Source organism: Nematostella vectensis, chromosome 7 (assembly GCF_932526225.1).
Source record: "Nematostella vectensis chromosome 7, jaNemVect1.1, whole genome shotgun sequence".
Lineage (NCBI taxonomy): Eukaryota > Metazoa > Cnidaria > Anthozoa > Actiniaria > Edwardsiidae > Nematostella > Nematostella vectensis.
In genome coordinates, this window is record NC_064040.1 from 11,954,967 (window position 1) to 11,974,526 (window position 19,560).

The 19,560-nt window shown below is 37.6% G+C and overlaps 1 protein-coding gene across 1 annotated transcript; it reads left to right on the forward strand.

The window, feature by feature from the left end:
- The first annotated feature begins 799 nt into the window (after positions 1 to 799).
- Positions 800 to 18,394, forward strand: LOC5510737 (nuclear RNA export factor 1). The gene is made up of 24 exons (XM_001631127.3): positions 800 to 1,017; positions 2,086 to 2,335; positions 2,952 to 3,099; positions 3,533 to 3,616; positions 4,025 to 4,129; positions 5,628 to 5,738; positions 5,847 to 5,916; positions 6,435 to 6,523; positions 6,999 to 7,106; positions 7,812 to 7,927; positions 8,919 to 8,955; positions 9,098 to 9,166; positions 9,331 to 9,386; positions 10,851 to 10,911; positions 11,320 to 11,375; positions 11,831 to 11,892; positions 12,464 to 12,579; positions 13,155 to 13,197; positions 13,662 to 13,725; positions 14,299 to 14,356; positions 14,481 to 14,618; positions 15,709 to 15,773; positions 16,826 to 16,886; positions 17,969 to 18,394. Exons 1-24 carry the CDS (start codon positions 927 to 929, stop codon positions 18,008 to 18,010), a joined length of 2,100 nt encoding a protein of 699 aa, XP_001631177.1. The 5' UTR covers positions 800 to 926; the 3' UTR covers positions 18,011 to 18,394.
- The last annotated feature ends 1,166 nt before the right edge of the window (positions 18,395 to 19,560 follow it).

Here is a 19,560-nt window from a genome sequence, read left to right on the forward strand (position 1 = left end):
TTGTCACACAAACTCTGTAATTCTAAGCTCTCGTAAGCGACCAACTTATCGGTGCGACCAGCTCCGTTAACGACCAATAATTTCAAACCACCAACTGAGATTTTCCTTTATTTTCAAGCTCTCGTTAGCGACCACAATGATGTTTGGCTTTACAACATCAGTCAACACCTGATAAACATCTATCATATCCAATGCATGCTGAAATCACATATAAAGCGGAAATGTTGTAATGTTTCACAAAAGCTGCCTTTCCAGTAGGCAACCATTAAAGAATTTCATAATTACAATTTTCTAACTTCAATTTCAACCATGGGATTGACATTTCTTTGTCTCCAGAAAATGTATAAATGCAAGGAATCTCTAGTCCATTGCCAGCTCCACGATTTATCCTTTTTCCAGTTACAATCGCCATTAAAACAACTCACTCTTATGATAAGTCGAATACCTAGTTTTAAAATCAAGCAATAAACAAAAATATTATCACGATAACTTTTAGATTCCATTTTAATTAAGCTCCCGTAAGCGACCAACACCTATTGTTCAAGTTTTTGGCGCCCCGTGGTCGCTTATGAGAGCGAGCTCTCGTAAAAGACCTGGGGGTCGTTCCTCAAAACTCCCGGTAATTACCGGGCCCGTTAGGGTACCGGGTGACTTTCCGGGTTTATCGGGACTTTTGAGAAACGACCCCCAGCTCCGTTAAAGACAACAATTTTCAGTTCCCAAGGTGGTCGCTTACGAGAGCTTCAACTGTATTTAGATATTATAAAAATTACATTCGAGCCAAGCCTCCAGAGACCAAGTAACCGCGCCTGCCTCTTTAAGGCCAGGATGCCAAGTAAACTTGAGATTTTTATTCAAACTGGTCAAACTTCTTGTCGTTTACTATAAATAAAGATACAACAAAATTGGCTACAACAGTGCCCCAAATGGCGGGGATATTTGGCAGAGCAATGAAGGATGTAGCTTTTTCGGTGACTACGTCAGGCGACGGCTCAAGAACTTTCAATAGTAACATAGGTAAAGTGATGATAATTTGGAACCAAGAAAACGTGCGCCATATCATTTGTGCTTTTCTCCTTACAATTACATAACAAGCTCTTCTCACAAAATACGATATTGTAATCGAAGCTATTATATTTATTTGTTAGTTTAACGGTTAAATTGCGTTGTTCGATCTTATAAGATTGCTAAATTATATACCAAAGCAATACCATTTAACTTACCACGCTGTTGAACCGGATCCCATTTGTTTATGATAAGCATATAAAGTAATCCTTTTCACTAAATACAAAGGTAGGTACATGATTAAGTTAGAAAGTAGAGAAGGAATTTACAAATGTTTTTTTGAATAAAAAGGTATTTAGCCAGGAATTTTGTGCAAGTAGAGGAAAGGTTGATAAATAATTTTCAAAACCTATAGCTTACTGTTTGGACCAAACATAAAGAAACTGTCTGTTAACTGAGGCTACAGAAACATGCTTCTGGCAGAATACACACACCATAATGCAAAAAGTATCTTTTACAACTATATTTTGCTCACACAAAACTGTTTTTTCTAACATTAAAAAGGAAAAGTCTTTTCAGCTTGCATAATTTGCCTGCTTGCCCCAAAATTTGTTATAGATTTATTATAGATTGGTATGGAGCACTACAAAGGATAGATATTACAGACATTTCAAGGTCCCTGCCTCTTCATCAATGTGTACATGTGTGTTGTTACTACACAATACACCAATGAAGAGGCAGGGACCTTGAAATGTCTGTAAAATCTATCTTTTTAGCCCTCTTTACAACTTTATAATCATAATACTTTGCCATCTTCAAGCGCTATCAGCCACCTACAACACCACTTGCATTTTTTAGATTGTAACAGATAGCCATCTAACGGTTTTAAGGCGTTTCTAAGAAGTTATTCATTTGAATGACATTTTTTTTATGTGCCATCCAATTGCAAATGCATGCAAACAAATCAAGTTAATTGTTTCATGTTCACTTGCATATATTTACATTTGAAACTGTCCATGAAAAGAACAGCTTCTTTTGTTTCAGGATCTTCTCTAAAGGTGTACTAAATTTTTTTCTCAGGTGACGGCATGGAGGATGATAGGCAGAGTAATAGAGGTAGAGGTCGAGGAGGCTACAACAACAACCAAGGCAGCTACAGAAGCAGAGGAAGGGGTCGTGGAAGAGGAAGGGGACGGGGTGGCAATAATAGGGGAAGAGGGGGGCGAGGTGGTAGACAAGATGCCAATCCAAGGTCTTACTTAGCCGACGAGGAAGATGATGAAAGCATGGGGGATGCAGATGATAATACCGGGGGCTACACATCACGATAGTAAGTAAAAGGCTATCCACTCAATGGGCCAATATGCTGGAAAAACCATCACTTGACAGGATGGTTAACCTAAATGAAAAAAAAATGTGTAACACTGCAAGCTTAGAGAAGAAAATGGTGTTCTCTTGTAAGTAGCCAAATGAACTTTACTGTTCAAAATCTGGGCTTTTGGCCTGAGTAATTGTGTTACCCGTCAATAATTACGAAACTTAAACAAGGTCAACAGCAACGCAAATGATAACGGCAGAAATTCAAAATTGTAAAACAATAGAAATTTATAAGAGAAAGCGTATCACGTCTGATTTCAGTCGTTTTCCTCCAAATGAATACCACAGGTTTCACAGTCTAGCGAGAACGGGAACATGTGTGTTAAAATCCTGATTATCTATGTTCTCTATGGTAAAAGTAAGGTTCAAGGCTTTTTTTTGGTCTATAAAAACCAGTAAGCAACTTTAGAATCTAGCGATAAGCACGGATGCATCTTTTGGGTCACATTCTCCATCAGCTAAACGATGACATTTGTATTTTTCAGATGTGCCAAAAAAATGATAAAGAAATCTTCAAATACATCTAAGTTAAGCACTCTTGAAAAAAGGGTTTCTTTCTTCTCTTTCAGCACACCATATGGCGCGCGACCCCCTAGTAGGCGTGGCTATCAGCATGATGACCGATCAGGTGGTGCAGGGGGAGGGATCAAGTCACGACTTGGGCAGAGACAACACTCTGGATGGAAATCATTTGATTCAGATTGGCACAGAGTTGTGGTATGTGTGTTAGTCATAATCATCAATGGCTGGCCATGGTGTTAAGTAGAGAGAAACTTTCTATATTTATTAACGGACAAATTACCCCAAAATAGCCGGTGCTAGTACCTTAACATTGCACCATTTTAATTATATTTCATTGCTATGATTTTTTCTGTTATTGTTAGATATTTTAGGCTAGTCATATTTGAATAACTAAATCTTAAAACTTGATAAGATCCATTTTATTGTGTCCAATTTACTGGAGTTGTGTGTGTGTGTGTGTAATATCGATAATTTTGATTGACAGAAGAGCGCAGTTTTAGATTTTAAACACAAAAGATAGTAGAATGTTGTTTTGATATAATCTATTTCTATGACGATTTATTGTGAATCAAACATGCGAAGAATCTATGGTAATTGACAAAATTTTCTGCTTACTGTTTGTCACTAGGTTAACAGGGCCAAGATCCATGACAAAGAATGGCTCATCAAACGGCTGCAAAGTTCTTCTGAGGAGGCATTCCAACCTGTTGAGGTAACAAACTCTTTTGTTCAAATCTCTGAGAAAAAATATCTATCTTGAAGAAGAGAACTTTCAAATTTTGTTTTAAGCATTCACTTTTTTGCACCATTTCAAGTGGCTCAGAGAAGAAAGTGAAAATAAATCATCACTAAATTTTGGTAAAGCAAAAATTGTTCCTATCAGGTTTAACTGTGAAAGTTACAGTATGTAAAGAATATGGTGCTTTTCTGGGCACTATACTGTATGTATATCTTTGTAAAGCGCTAAAGATGCAAAGTGTGCACAGCCTGAAAAAAAAGATTAACAGTATTATCTTACCAAAAAGCTATATGCGCAGTAGCTACATAGTGTTTTTCTCAGGTAGCTGAAACAATTTAATGTTTTCTCAGGAAATTATCTGAGTTTGTGATTGTTTTGCAGTTCCATTACATGGGTGAAAGTGCTGTGTTTTTTGTGGAGGGCTCAAGAGCAGCGGAAGCTCTCAAACGTGTTAGTCATAGTATTACAGTCAAAGATGGCTCCAAGGTTTGTTATATAGCCTATTAGCGAAGTACCAAGTGTAAAAATGTATCCATTTCCATCGGCTCATTTGAGGAAGCAAATGCGATATTTTCTATTGAATTTGGTATATAAAGTATTAAACTTTGTTTCTAGGTGGTTATTTTGAGATTTTATGCTTTCCAATATTAAATGAGAACAATAACAAAGGTGTGGCTAACAAGGGACATACAAGCAAGAATTCAACCAAGAATATTTATTATAATTCACCATTTACTGTTGCTTCATGACAAAATCTAAAGTATCAATAATTTGAAGAGTTGAAAATCAGTGTTTGGTGAATTGAGAACAAATGAGTACTAGAACAGTTGAGTCTTGTCTTGTTGACATCACACCTTAAAACCTGTAAAAGCAGACTATTTTGTGGTTGCTTTGAGACATTTTTATGCCTGAGAACATTAGGTATACTGGATCATCAGAAAATGAGTTGAAATGTATTGTATTTCACAATCAAATATTTTTTTAATTTTGTCACGGTGGCTTTTGAAGCTTGTTAAAGCTGCATTGTCACCAGTTTACCTCCGGAAGTCTGGCGGAAACCTCAATCCTTAAGAGACAAAAAGAATCCATTAGAATCCGAGATATTTAACAGGCCATTCTCTCTAAACAATCAATCACCTCCTCAAAGAAACTTCCAAAAGACACACTGCTTTCAAAATTTTGAAATATTTTTGGCTTTTTCCGTTAAAATGGGGGAGATTGTTACGTAATCGAACAGAGGTAAACTGGTGACAATGCGGCTTTAAACATCAAAGTGAAAAGTGAATTTGATTAGCAAAAGATATGCATAAACCTTGATTGTGATTGCCTTTGCATGTTTTTCAAATATGGTTCATGTGCATCTGATTAGTTTGCACGATAGAAGCAATGCAGTCACAGGTTTCAACTTTCACAGACACTGTTCTTAACGCGCCAAAACAATCCCGCCAAATTAGCACCCTTCAAGTAAGCTAAAAATAATACACATATCAAACACAAAAAGTATCAATTTGAGAAACTATAATAATAAAAGAGGACCTGTGAAAATAATGTCGCTCCTTTTTAGCTTATTGTATTTAGTCAAAGGAAGGTGTTTTCGTTCAGACTTTCAGAGGTTTTGTTTTACCTTTTGTTTGAGAATTAACAAAGGCTTTACCCCTGTTGACATGTAACCATGTCAACCAGATATTTATGCCATACAGAGTAGTCTGGTTATTGTATGTCAACACCTCCTTGATGTCACCGAGATCTATAACGTCTGATTGGCTCAAACCGCGCAGATCTGCGCCGTGCAAACCCCAAATCATAGCTCGATAGCTGATTGGTTTAACCTTGAGCAGAACTGCGTATGGGGTCAGGACCCTAAGATGTTTCCACTTAATAGGTTTTTTTTCCAGTTTAGAATTGATCACTGTTAGTTGTGACTCTTTATTTCTGTAAAGTGTGTTTGTTGTGCTTGAGTGTTTTTCTTTTCTCCTTGTTGCAGTTGATAATTACAGTACGGCCAAGCCAGAAACCATTTAAAAGTCACAAAGGCGGCGCTGGAGGCGGAGGCGGTAGCAGTCAGTGGAGTCCAGAAAATGAACAAGTTCTCAAGGTTTCCACAGATCCCAAATACTTTTGATATTTCCCATTATTTTACTAAATATTTTCCCCCTTAATTTAATAAACACTTTATATTCTGATCAATCACTATTTTTTTTAGGAATGTCTTAGCAATCGATACAATCCTCAAACAAAAACTATGGATCTTACAGACATGTTCCATGATGAAGGTATGGCAATGAATATTCCTGATGTACATCAGTTCCAATTTCCCTTTGTGTGTTCACTGCCTAGGGTATACAATACATAGTTGACTCTGCCATAAGAAACTTCTTCAGGGTACGGTACATAGACCCTTTGAGTCTGTCCATCCTGAAGAAGTGTTAATTAATGTAGACGAGTATTTGTTACAACTTCCATTTTCTAGTGTATCATATAGGGACATGAGCCCTGGGACTTCACAAATATGGAAATTCCCTTGAAATGCTGAATTTTCCTGCATTTCTCCCAGGAGAAATATAGTAAAAGTATGGCAGCAATCTTGAATTTTTCATTTGAGAGAAAATGAGAAATCTTGGGATTCCCGGCAAAACCAGAAGAGTTGGCATCCCTGGAGCATAGTCTGCTCTGAGATTATTTTGCAATCATTATTTTGGTTTGATACAGATTGCTATGTACTTACAATATATAACCCAATTTGAATTATTTTTATTCTACATTCAAATGCCTTTTTTCTTTTTTATTTCAGTTCTAAAAGCAAATAATGTTTTTGGAGCTCTGAACAAGTATCCACTTGCTCAAGAAATATTAAAACTCATTGGAGAAAACTGCCCTGATGTAAGTAAAGTACCCTAAAATACCCTTTGAATGACACACTATTCTTAAACATCTATGATGTTTGAAGTGATGGCTGCTTTAGTGATTTGAAAATGAGATGAAATGTTGTATAGTGCAAATTAACATTACAAGACATGATCAAATGCGCTATACATATGACTGACTGAAAATCAGTACCTAGACAAGGAATGCTCCATGCACTTAACAATCATGAATGTTATTGTAGTTTGTGAATAAATCCTTTGACTGAAGACCATACATACCATGGGCCAGCAGTTCTTTTACGTCTCCCAATACAAGTTGATAAAGTATGATGAGAGACAGGACCTTGAACTTAATGCCCTTATCCAAAAGGTGAGGGATTCAAAGTCCCTAGTCTATGGATCCAGGATTTAACACAGTTAAAACACCACAGGCTCTGCAACAGATCTACACCACCCTTATTTTCATATACCTTGTTCTTCTTTTATATCAGGTTGAGTCCCTAGATGTCAGCAATAACCGGCTATTCCAGTTGGACCATTTCAAAGATCTGGCAACACAGGCACCTGGGATCAAGTGCCTCAATTTGTCCAACACTATGGTCAGTCTCTCATCATGGCTGGTTTTACTCAAAGTCTAGAAAGTGTCTGCTGGTGTTTTTCCAGTGTTGTTAGTGAAGAATTAGACTGTTCAAGTAGCAATTGCAATCTTGTTTTGTTTTACCCAAAAAAAGCATGGAAATCACCAAATCACCAAATTATAACCTGCAAATGGGTTAGAGAAACAGCCAAAAATGAATAAAAATACAACAATGACAAATTTTGTAAGTATTTTTTTTAAAAAGTTGGTGTACAACATTTTTGTAATAGATATAAATACAACAATTGATTGAAACTTAACTGATACATTAACAATATTTATTGAACGCTTCTCTGTTACTTACATATTTCATTGAGTTGATAAAAAGGGAAGCTTTTTGAGACCTAGTAGTGTGTGTAAATTTAAAAATATTATCAGACTGGCCTGCTTTAAGGGTTATTATACAACAACCTCTTAAATTGCATGCTCTGATTGGTCAAAGGTGCATGTTTTGTTAGAGGATGCATGCACTCTTGGCGTCAATATGGGTGCACCCTTCATAAAACTACTTGATGTATAAAACAAAAAGTTTCTTCGTCTAATTGCATACTTATTGTTCACGGCACGCTGTGATGTCATCTGTGCATCTATCAGATGCGAGACAAATGTGCAAAGATAAAATCTATTTGTTAAACACTAATGGAGAGGTAAAAATTTTTATTTGCAGTTAAAAAGTATTGATGAACTCGACAAAGTGAAGGGACTCAAGGAGCTAGTCACCCTAAATCTGACGGGGAACACATTCTGTAAATCATTTGAGGGGAAATCATCAGCCTATGTCAGGCAAGAAAATACATACATTTTAATATAATGAATAATCACTGGAATAGTGAGCATAAAGATGGATGATCAGATAGACAGATTGATTGATACTGTAAACCAACAGATTGACGAATAGATGCATGGATAGTTCCAGAGATAGATGAATTTGAAGATCAGTAGAAAGTTAGATAATTAGACAGACAGACAGATTGACCAATAAGTACACACAAACAACAAGATGGATATGGTTACACACGGACAAATGAATTAACCATGTAATGGACAGAAGGATAGATCCTGATCTACCATCAGATATTGTACTCTGTCAGGTTGACAGATTGATAGACTGACAGATCAACTACAGACAAACAAGATTGATAGACTGACAGATCAACTACAGACAAACAAGATTGATAGACTGACAAACAAGATTGATAGACTGACAGATCAACTACAGACAAACAAGATTGATAGACTGACAAACAAGATTGATAGACTGACAGATCAACTACAGACAAACAAGATTGATAGACTGACAAACAAGATTGATAGACTGACAGATCAACTACAGACAAACAAGATTGATAGACTGAAAAACAAGATTGATAGACTGACAAAAAGCTACTTGTATAGGAAATCTTGTCACTTTTTGGGTGGCAAATTAACATGCACTCAGGGTTTTAGCATCAAAATAACAACAAAAAGCAACTGATTTAGTGCTTATGAATCAGCCACAAAGTTTGTTTGTAAGAAAGGGCTTGTTTTTATTGAAATATTTTATTTTTCATCTTTCCTCTGTATTATGAGTGCAACCATTTCTTTGTTTATTTTGACTTGAATTTGCGACCTTAATATCAAATGACTTCTTATGCGGGCACGTACCCAGGATTGGCTGAGGTGGGGGTTGGTGGGGGGGGGGGGGGGTGCACAGTCATATGTAGGGATCATATAGAAAAAAGAATAGTATTCAGCTAATTCAGCTAGATCTGACTGCAGTTTTATTTTATTCCAGTGCTGTCAGAAGTAGGTTTCCAAAAGTCACAAATCTTGTAAGTACAGTTCATCTCAAATTTACATTTTTGCCTTGTATTGAATTCCCTTTTGTCCATGGAACTACAGTAGTGTAACAAATTGTATGAATAAAAAAAGGGACTTATTATTTATGATAAATGTGATTGATCCCTTATGCAGGATGGCAATGAGCTGCCGCCACCAATTGGGTTTGACTTGCAGACCTCCACTGTGTTGCCAACAGTACAGGTATTGCATCTCTAGAAATTGAATCCCTTAATTCTAGACTTTTTTGTTTCTTTTATTGAAAATAATACTGCTTCTACAAGGGTTTTAAACTGTAGACTCTTCTTCAAGCACAAAACTGAGGCTAAGCCTTAAGCTTTTATATTTTAATTTTTCTTTATCAACAGGGAAGCTACATCCCCGACCCCGCTGTCAAAGATTTGGTGCTCAAGTTTTTGGAGCAGTATGTATAGATTGCTGATGTGCCTATCATATGGAGCAACATCCTGGAGTCAAAAAATGGAGAAAAAACTTGAATAGCTTCCAGAGAAAACACTAAACCATTAGCTGTTCCTCTTAAAGTTTTAAACTGATATTCCAAATCCAAAACCTTGATTTTTGTTGAATTTTGCTGATGAATATTCTTTTTTTTTTTTTAATTTTAGTGTGATAATTGCTTGGAGTAAAAGCATTGCTCTGTTGATCATAACATTTGACACATCCTTAGTTCCTTACTATCTGATGCCTTTGTGGGATGCAGTAATGTCAAGGGGCCATTTTTGAGAACATGAACATGTTATTAGCATGCAACCATGAGCTTTGCCAATTATTTGTGTGCAACTTTTTGGTCAAATAAGATTGATAAATCCAGTTCAGATTTTTATCCAATGAAAATCAAGCTTGAAAACATATAATTGTTTATGACAAATGGTGCCAGAAATTTGTCCTGGTTATAGATACTTAAAGCAATTTCTTTGCTTCTATCTACTTTATGTCTTTTTCCCTCTTATCCCTACCAAGAGTATGTAGCTACCACAGGCTACTAAAGTGGTACTAGATATGACCACCATAATGCATGTAAATCCAAGCCTATTTGGTGCTATATTCAATGTTAACCAACTGTACCTGTACCCTGTGTGCTACACACTGTAGATACCAGTGTTTGGGTCAATACCAGTTTTTGGCAGGGTCAGTCATGGCAGCAGAAGGGGTTATGCTTAACTTTGCATCAAACTCCAGCCAGACTGTTTCAACCCTCTGACAGAGGCAGCAAGGTGATATGAATGACAGCCGTGTTGTAATGTCAGTCAAAATTTACAAATTGAAATGTGCCACAGTGATATGCACTCTTCCTTTACCCCTTTTCTCTCTTTCTTCTTCTTAAAATGGATTTTTCCGTAGGAAATACAAATGAGAAAAAACTCATGATAGGACCCTTCAAGTGATGCAAAATTTTCCAGTGGGATGCAAATATTTTCTGCACACAGTTTTTGCATATTTGCATGCATGTGAAAATACAATGAATGGTCTTTTGATATCTGCTTAATAAGAATGTTTAGTTGAGATCCCCCCCTCATGTAGCAGTGCTTTTTATACTCCAAGCTACTTATCGAGCACCCCTGTTAGTAAAAACCTACATTTCAGCATTGTTGCTGTTTTTACCTGCAAAAAAGGGCCTTTTGTAACCCCTCTTAAGCATTTACCCCAAACAGGTAGTTTTTTCCATATTTTATTTATGGGTTGGTAACAGGAAATGTCTCTTTTAATTGTGTTTAAAACAAGACCCTTAAAGAGAAGCTGATTCTATTTGCTTTCTTCTTTACTTGACATTGTTTTGTTTTATCCTGTATAATTCTTTGCAAGTATCCTATGTCCTATGAGCTTACCAGTGTTGCCAGAATGTTTTCCTTCCTTATCTTTGTGCAAGGTACTTCAAGATCTATGATTCTGGGGACAGACAGCCTCTACTTGATGCTTACCACGATCAGGTTTGTGTTGTGTATGTTTTTAAACAACTGAAAAGTTATGTTCACAAGCCTGATACCTGGTGTTCTGTTTGGGTTCCCTGTGGTTTGCCATGAAGCAATAGGGGCTAGGAAGACACAACATTAACCACAGGAAACCTGAAGCACCAAAGAAGAGCCAATAAAGAATTTCAGTAACAAGGCTGCAAGCTTACTTCAGACAGTTTGCCATACTTCAGCCTAAGTTCACCATACTTCAGACTACACTTACTATACTTCAGACTAAGTTTACCATACTTCAGCTTAAGTTTACTATACTTCAGACTAAGTTTGCCATACTTCAGACTAATATTACTATACTTCAGTCCACAGGTTGAAAACCCTTCTTTGAAAAAAGGTTCAATAGATTTTGTTGACCTTATTTTTTTGCAGGCAATATTCTCAATGTGTGTGGACACACAGGCAAACTCCAGCACAAAGGGCTCACGGTAAACATTTTGTGAATAAAAGCTATGCATTGTCAGAATTCTATGTGCATTGGCTGAATCTGTACTAATTTTGAATTATGTCTATTTGACTATTTTTTTATAAAATAACAACGAACTGGTAGTCAACTCTGATAAGATATTATCTTTGTTAAAACTTTAATAGGGCAGACTTTGCCAATTTTGAAAACTCTGAGTTGACTACCAGTTAATACTATATTCATTACTCGGTTCAAGAACATTCACCTTGGTATTCTGCCTATTTGTTTGAGATGCCTTTGAATACTATAACTTACACACTTTTAGCTGGATAATATTTATGGATTTGATATAGAAATTCCATATTTTTTGTGATTATACCAAGCCAACGAATTAGCTTCCAATTTTGTACAGTGTTACAGTATAACCCTCAAGATTTGAATCAAATATAATTGTTTATGTTTTTTTCCCATCTTCAGAGGACCCTCCTTAGGTCCCTATATGAGGAACAGTCGAAATATGAAGAGAGTCACTGAAACTGGTAAGTTTGAAATTTAATCACTTTATCTGCGCCATATCACAAGCATTACTAACTTACAAAAAGGGAATGAAGATTTTGTCATTCAAAGAATTACTGCACTCTAGGCCTGGGGTGTGCCCTCGTCATTGATCCAGCCCCATTTGATTAATGTGCAAAAAGTAACTACAGCTTGTCGCCTTTCTTAGCTACACACGTGCTTCTGAAAGTGAATCAAGCTGTTATATTGATAAATAATTCCGAAGAGATACTTGTAAGTTTCCCTTGAATTTTTCGTGTGACTTTTGTGTACATGAGATAATGTAGCAATGTTATACTTAGCTGAATACCTTACTCTACAGATTCAAAATCTGAGATTGGTGGAGAACCCGGGTTAAATTGAGAAAGATGAATCTAAAGTCATAAGATTAGCGCCTTTGAAAAAATCTTTCCTAAGTATGACCGCACACATTGTTACTATCAAGCATCTTAGAGGGCTTCTCTTCCATAGTTTCCCTGTGTACTATTGTTGGCTACTCTTAGTATCCCTAACAATGAGTGATCTTTGACATAGAGTTGATTTTGTTGCTTGCAGACCATCGTGCAGCATTGATCAAGCATAACCGCCTGTCTGTGGTCGCAATGCTGAATGATTTTCCAGGAACCAAGCACGACTTGGCGAGTTTTGTTGTTGATATTAACCTAACCTTGGTGGGTACAACTCTACTTGTAGGTATTATGTATATGGGAATATATTCACTCTGCTTTCCTATGAGATGTACATAACATTATAGAATGGCAATTTGCGGCTCCCACTTAAAACAAATGATACCACTATACTAGATTCCATTTCGTTCCGCCTATTGTTCTCCAGCTGCAGGCAGTATCCTCAATCTCTTAGAGAACTGCAAATTAATAAAACAATGTAGGTTGTTCAAGGGAAGTCAATTTCTTTTGCCATATTTTCTTAAATTGGAGGGTGCTTCAGTAGTCACAGTGTGCTGAGATATGTGCTGGGAAGCGAATCCCATTACTGCACTCTAGGCCTGGGGCGTGCCCTCATCATTGGTCCAGCCCCATTTGATTGATGTGCAAAAATTAACTACAGCTTGTCGCCTTTCTTATCTACAAATATGCTTCTGAAAGTGAATCAAGCTGTAACAAATATATTCTACTTTCTTTGTTGGTTCAATGTTACCTACCACCTTTGAATACCTTGAGTGCCTTTCTGGCACTTTTTTTGTCTCTTCAAATACTAATGTTTAGCCTTCTCTCTGCATTTGCAGTCGACTATTATATCGTTTTCTGTCAGAGGACTATTTATGGAAGGTAAGCCAAGCCATTTAGCCAATCTTTGTTATCCCTTTATGACTTCCTGGACCAAATCTTGCAGCTGTTTTAACCTTATTCCTTGGATGAGAATCTCGTTCGCTAATGTATGAACCGATCCTCAGGGGTTGTTCTAATAGTACCAATGACAAAGCTTGTCATGAGGGGCTAAGTCAATTTCGCGAACAGATTTACATATGTTCGAGAGCAGTACTGTTGTTTTTATCTTATAAAAGATTTCCAAAAACGTTCTATGCCAGCTTGAGAATATCCTCCCAGCCCGGTTATGATAAGCCACTTGTTCCCTTTGAAATTTGTTTGAAACAAGATAGGATTTTCGCACAATGTTGCACATGTGTAGCAACTATACCGTGTTTGTAATGAGAAGTTCTTCTGTCCTTAATGAATGAAAAAGTACAGCAGCGTTTATCACTACTTGTTCTAATTTGATTTATTCTATACAGAAGACAAAACAGCCCGGTCTTTTACGCGAGTCTTCGTCGCCGTCCCTGCTGCTGGTGGCAAAGCGTGAGTATTTAACTCTAACTCAAACTTTAATACGATTGTTTGATCACAGGGATGGGAGGGAGCTTGCCCTAGGAAACGCCGCATATGCTCGTTTGGAAAATAAATTTTAACCCTTAAGGATAGCAAAATGAGTTTGGGTAGCACATATTTTTACCCCTAATAGACAGAGAAACAGGCCATAGTCAAAGAGATTTCATACCTGAATCAGGGGTTTTGGTAGGTTTATAGAGTTCCTTTGTACTTTGTCGCACTTGTTTTCATTATGCACAAACAATGTTCTGTTAGAGAATTCATTTTTTTCCCACAAACAGCTCGAGACACCCTAAGGGATAGCAGACCTATGGAAAGGCCCTAAAGAATCATAGATTTTCTTTTTTTATTTTTTCAGGGGGAGCTCCCATTATACCTTGTTAGTTTGGCCGGAATCTTAAAGAAATTAGGATACAAAAATGACTGGAAGTTTCACTTATTACGGTCCCTCGCTACTGCAGGCAGTAAAATACTGACTTGAGGGAGTACACAACAGCGAGATTTAACTGATGGCTATTATTCTAAATCCCATTCTATCCACAGTTTGAGTATCATCAATGATGAATTGCATATAAGGAATGCTTCTTCCTCGCAGGCTGAGGTAAGACCTCTTTCCATTTTATAACACGCTACCTATTGACTTTAACTTTAACTTGACTGTCTCTTTCATTTTTATCACAATCTTGCTCTTAATTAGACTTTAACTGGATTTTCCTCCTACACAGAAACTAGCTTCAGCCGCCTCAGCATCCATCATCACGCCTAATGTGGGTTCAGGTATCATGGCGCCTGCGCCGTCAGCCACACCCTTACCTGCTGCCACCACTGTGCCTGCGGCAGGGATGCAGAATCTAACACCACAGGTGAACTATTCATTGTATAACTTCGTAAAGCGGCATTTTCACCAGTTTACTTCCAGTGGTGTTTACAGACGAAACTATAGAAAAAGCTGTGCTGAAAAAGAGTGCTTTTTTGCAGAGTTTTGGGACTAGAGTAAAATTACCCTTTGTCCGCATCATTTTGGATCAGCTATGGCTCGCCAGTCTGTGGCAAGTTTTATAAGCTTGGGAGCGATAGCGCTCTGACAACCTGGGCATTTAATGCTACCAGTGTGCACTTTAGGCCTGGGGCGTGCCCTCGTCATTGGTCCAGCCCCATTTGATTGATGTGCAAAAAGTAACTACAGCTTGTCGCCTTTCTTAGCTACACACGTGCTTCTGAGAGTGAATCAAGCTGTTACATGGATTTAATTTGTTATGAAAGAGGCGACTGAAAAAAAGCGATATGAATTCAATTTATTATATGAAAAGTATTGAATAGGGATGCAAAATGTATACTGCAGTTGATTGCGGAGAAAATAGCGCACGTCACACTATAGCAGGCTCGTTGAGTAGGGAGAGTATGTATATTGATCATGTATTACTGCGATTCTCACACCCTGATTGGCTAATGGTAGCGCACGTCACACTATAGCAGGCTCGTTGAGTAGGGAGAGTATGTATATTGATCATGTATTACTGCGATTCTCACACCCTGATTGGCTAATGGTAGCGCACGTCACACTATAGCAGGCTCGTTGAGTAGGGAGAGTATGTATATTGATCATGTATTACTGCGATTCTCACACCCCGATTGGCTAATGGTAGCGCATGTCACACTATAGCAGGCTCGTTGAGTAGGGAGAAAATGTATATTGATCAAGTATTTCTGCGATTCTCACACCCTGATAGGCTTATGGTAGTGCACGACACACTAGCAGGCTCATTGAGTAGGGAGAAAATGTATATTGATCATGTATAACTGCGATCCTCACACCCTGATAGGCTAATGGTAGCGCACGTCACACTATAGCAGGCTCGTTGAGTAGGGAGAGTATTACTGCGATTCTCGCACCCTGATTGGCCAATAATACAGCACCTCGCATTATATCGATTATGTATTTTTTAATTGCAGCAACAACAACAGATGGTGTTGCAGTTTTCGAATCAATCCCAGATGAACCCAGAATGGTCCTTTAAGTAAGTGTCACGTGCCACCCCTACTTAGGGACGGCCATTAGAACAGTGATATGGGTGGGGCTGGAGAGGATTCAGTCGTGCATTATTTTTTTTTGTCTCCAAGACAAACATTTTTTTAATATTTTTTTTCTTACTGTATGTATTTCCTTCTGTCTAGTTTGGGCTGCATGTATTTTTTTCCGGTTTTTTTTTTTTTTTTTTATCGTGTATATATATTTTTCCGTATCTACCCATACCCCCCCCCCATTTCTAATGGTCCGCCCATTTTATTGGCGGACCGCCCCTTTTATTTTCTAATAGTCCGCCCCGTACATATCATTGGGTTTACTACTAAGGGAATAAGTCCAAGGGGAATATTTTCTTTACAATGAAACGGCAAAATTGATTACTTGGAACAATGTGGTAGGAAACATATCGGACGGGGAAAAAAGATTTCGATCCCCCCCCCCCTTCTCCCTCCTTTTATATTCCGAATCTGGTTGGTTTAGAATGCTGTCACCCTGTAAGTTAAAGCCGCATTGTCAAAAGAATCTATTAGAATCCGAGATATTTAACATGCCATCCGCTCTAAATTATCAATCACATCCTCGAAGAAACTTGCAATATACACACTGCTTTCAATATTTTGAAATATTTTTCGTTTTTTCCTTTAAAAATCATCGGAGATTGTAACGTTATCGACCGGAAGTAAACTGGTGACAATGCGGCTTTAGGTGTTGAAGGAATAGTTACACGGACAAGAGCAACATACCTAATTTAACAACTGCTCCAAGCGTATTTCTAATTACTGCACTCTAGGCCTGGGGCGTGCCCTCGTCATTGGTTCATCCCCATTTGATTGATGTGCAAAAAGTATCCGCAGCTTGTCGCCTTTCTTAGCTACACGCGTGCTTCCGAGATTGAATCAAGCTGTTACATCTTTTTCCTTAAAAAAAATATTTCTAGATGTGTTGCGAATCAAGCTGAAATATCGTGTATTAACCTGATACATTTTGTGTCTTGCTTTGGTAGTTAGTTTTAAACTTTTTGTTTACGTTTGACTCCATTTCCAGGTGCCTATCGGAAAATGGGTGGAATTACGAGAAATCAGCCGAAATATTCACCTCCTTACAGGTAACAGCCTCTTATATGTCACCGAGCTCCTTCTGCATGTGCTATTAAACTGATTGTTTCTCGATTACCCCTTCTTTAGCTAGTTTTTTCCTAAGGTAGTTTTATTTCTCGACTATAATAAACGCCAGGCAGTTAGCCGTATCGTCCTACATGTTTGAGTGACACAACAGTTTCGCAAAGTCACTGTGCTTTTAAAACTCTTATATGTCACCGAGCTCCTTCTGCATGTGCTATTAAACTGATTGTTTCTCGATTACCCCTTCTTTAGCTAGTTTTTTCCTAAGGTAGTTTTATTTCTCGACTATAATAAACGCCAGGCAGTTAGCCGTATCGTCCTACATGTTTGAGTGACACAACAGTTTCGCAAAGTCACTGTGCTTTTAAAACTCCTTTTAGTTCTTAAAATTCTGCGACTTTTCACCTACCATTACTAACTGTTTATCCGCTTTCTGACCCACGTCAGTCAAATTTTGAGTTCTTAATTTTATTTTGATCCATCTGATTGGTCGATGTTGAACCACTAGAAAAAAAGTCGCTTTATTGACAGAAGCTGCGACACAGTTTGTCAATAGACCATATTTAGAAATGGCGGACCGAGCATAGACATCTAAATATGGTCTATTGGGACATTGTATGGCAGTGAGCTAGAAGAATGTTTTAATAACTGCACTCTAGGCCTTGGGCGTGCCCTCGTCATTGGTTCAGCCCCATTTGATTGATGTGCAAAAAGTACTTGCAGCTTGTCGCCTTTCTTAGCAACACGCGTGCTACTGAAAATGAATCAAGCTGTTAAATATTTTTTTCTTAGGCTAAGTTCAAACGTCGTATTATCCATGAGCCATATTCAATGCAAATGAATCGAGTCGATTGTTTCATCTTTGCATGCATTTGCATTGGATACGGCTCATTGATAATACGACGTCTGAACTTAGCCTTAGAACATTCTCCTACATATTCTTTTTCTTAGTACATTTTTTTTTACACATTCTTTTTCTTAGAACATTCTTCTTTTTGTTATGTGTTGTAGACATCAGTACATTGGAAACTAGTTACTAATAGAAACATCCTATGTTGTGTTTCAGGCTGCGGGAAGCATTCCACCAGACGCCTTCGTGAAAAAATAATAGTGTTAACACAAAACCACACCAAAGAATGGATACCCAAGAAAAGAACAAAAATATGACTTTATTTTAGAGGGAATGATCCCGATGTATTTTAAAATTCCAGCGAAAAGAGGTCTTTACCAAAGCATAACTTGTGTTTTACATTTTTACATTTTACTCTCCTGTGTTGTTCTATAATTGTTCATATATGGTAATTATCTCGAACAATAGCGTCAGATTGAGGCACGTGGTTTTGCAGTTTCCCTACCCCACTTGGCCTCATTTTGAAGCTCAGATTTTACTAAAGAAATGAGGCTCACTCTCCGATCTCCCAGTCTTTATGCTGTGTTGTAAATATGTAAAATAAAAGTGTGGCTCTTTAGAATAAACTTATTCCAGAAAATATTTGCTTGACTCTTCAGATAAACAATCAAGAACGATCTTTCTGACATCAAAAAGTAAAAGTGAAGTAAAGAAGTTAACAGAACCAACAGAAGAACAGGTTTACGAACCTGTATTGCAGTAAGAAAATACCAATACGGAGAACCTAAAACTACTAGGGCACTTAGTAGCGACGATCTGGGATCAGGGATCAATTTTGTTTCGTGATAAGGCAATATGTAATAGGATTTTAAAAAATGCGAAGCGCTTCGAACAATTATTCACTAGGCCCTATATAAATTTATATGTTTGTATATGTTTATGGGATCAGGACGAAAACAATTGATTTGTAAGGAATCAGGCTTATCTTTTTGCGTTGCGATCGGAATCACTTAAGACAAAAATATACCTATCTTTACAAACCATGTTACTCGTTTCTAGGGAATCTCCAGTTAAATCGTAACGACATAGGTGTACGCTGTCTTCATGTTCTTCTGTGTACATCCGCAATGTAACATCGAGATATATGGATATCTTGTATGCTTTTGTATAATGTATGCTTTTTTTCTATTACATGGATATAGCGACGTATCTTTTTAGGTAGTTTTGTTTCGCTCGCTAGACTGCACCACGCCTTAGCGACTGCAAAATCGCATTCTCTAGTTTTGTCCTGGTTAAAACAGAAGATAGAGCAGGGATGCGGCACTTCATGGGTTATCAGTGAACCAGGCCATTATTTGTGGAGAACAGAACTTAAGTAAAACAATAGGAGGGAAAGACTAGTCTAGCTTAATAAACCCTTGGATGATTGATGCAACGATAGCAATATTGCACTTAGCTGGGCGCCGGAGGGAAAACGAAAAAATGGGAGAAGCCACCTGGCAAAGGAGCTGTACTGAAAGGAAGTTGGCAGAATGGAAGGTCGAGCAAAACCAGGTTTTGTGGAAAGATCTGTGAAGGCTTTGAGTATCACGGGAAAAGGTGATTGGTTGATTGACAGGAGACTTGCGCTAAGAGATCACGTGACCTTGAGTGGCAAAATATAACACCGAAATGACTCCCCGTCGCCCCAGAGAACGACGAAAAAATAAACTTAAATAAACAATGTCTGATCTTTCTTATCCGCAAGTGCTAAATAAGATGCTTTTTGTTGCTGTTTTTTTTAGGTTTAAAGTTAAAATACAACAACA

Bases quoted from the DNA above. Each gene is read 5' to 3' on its own strand.
- LOC5510737 (XM_001631127.3), top strand. From the start codon at position 927: ATGGCGGGGATATTTGGCAGAGCAATGAAGGATGTAGCTTTTTCGGTG. The intron at 4,130-5,627 runs GTTTGTTATATA...TCCTTGTTGCAG, and splicing joins CAGTCAAAGATGGCTCCAAG to TTGATAATTACAGTACGGCC. The intron at 8,956-9,097 runs GTAAGTACAGTT...TCCCTTATGCAG, and splicing joins TTCCAAAAGTCACAAATCTT to GATGGCAATGAGCTGCCGCC.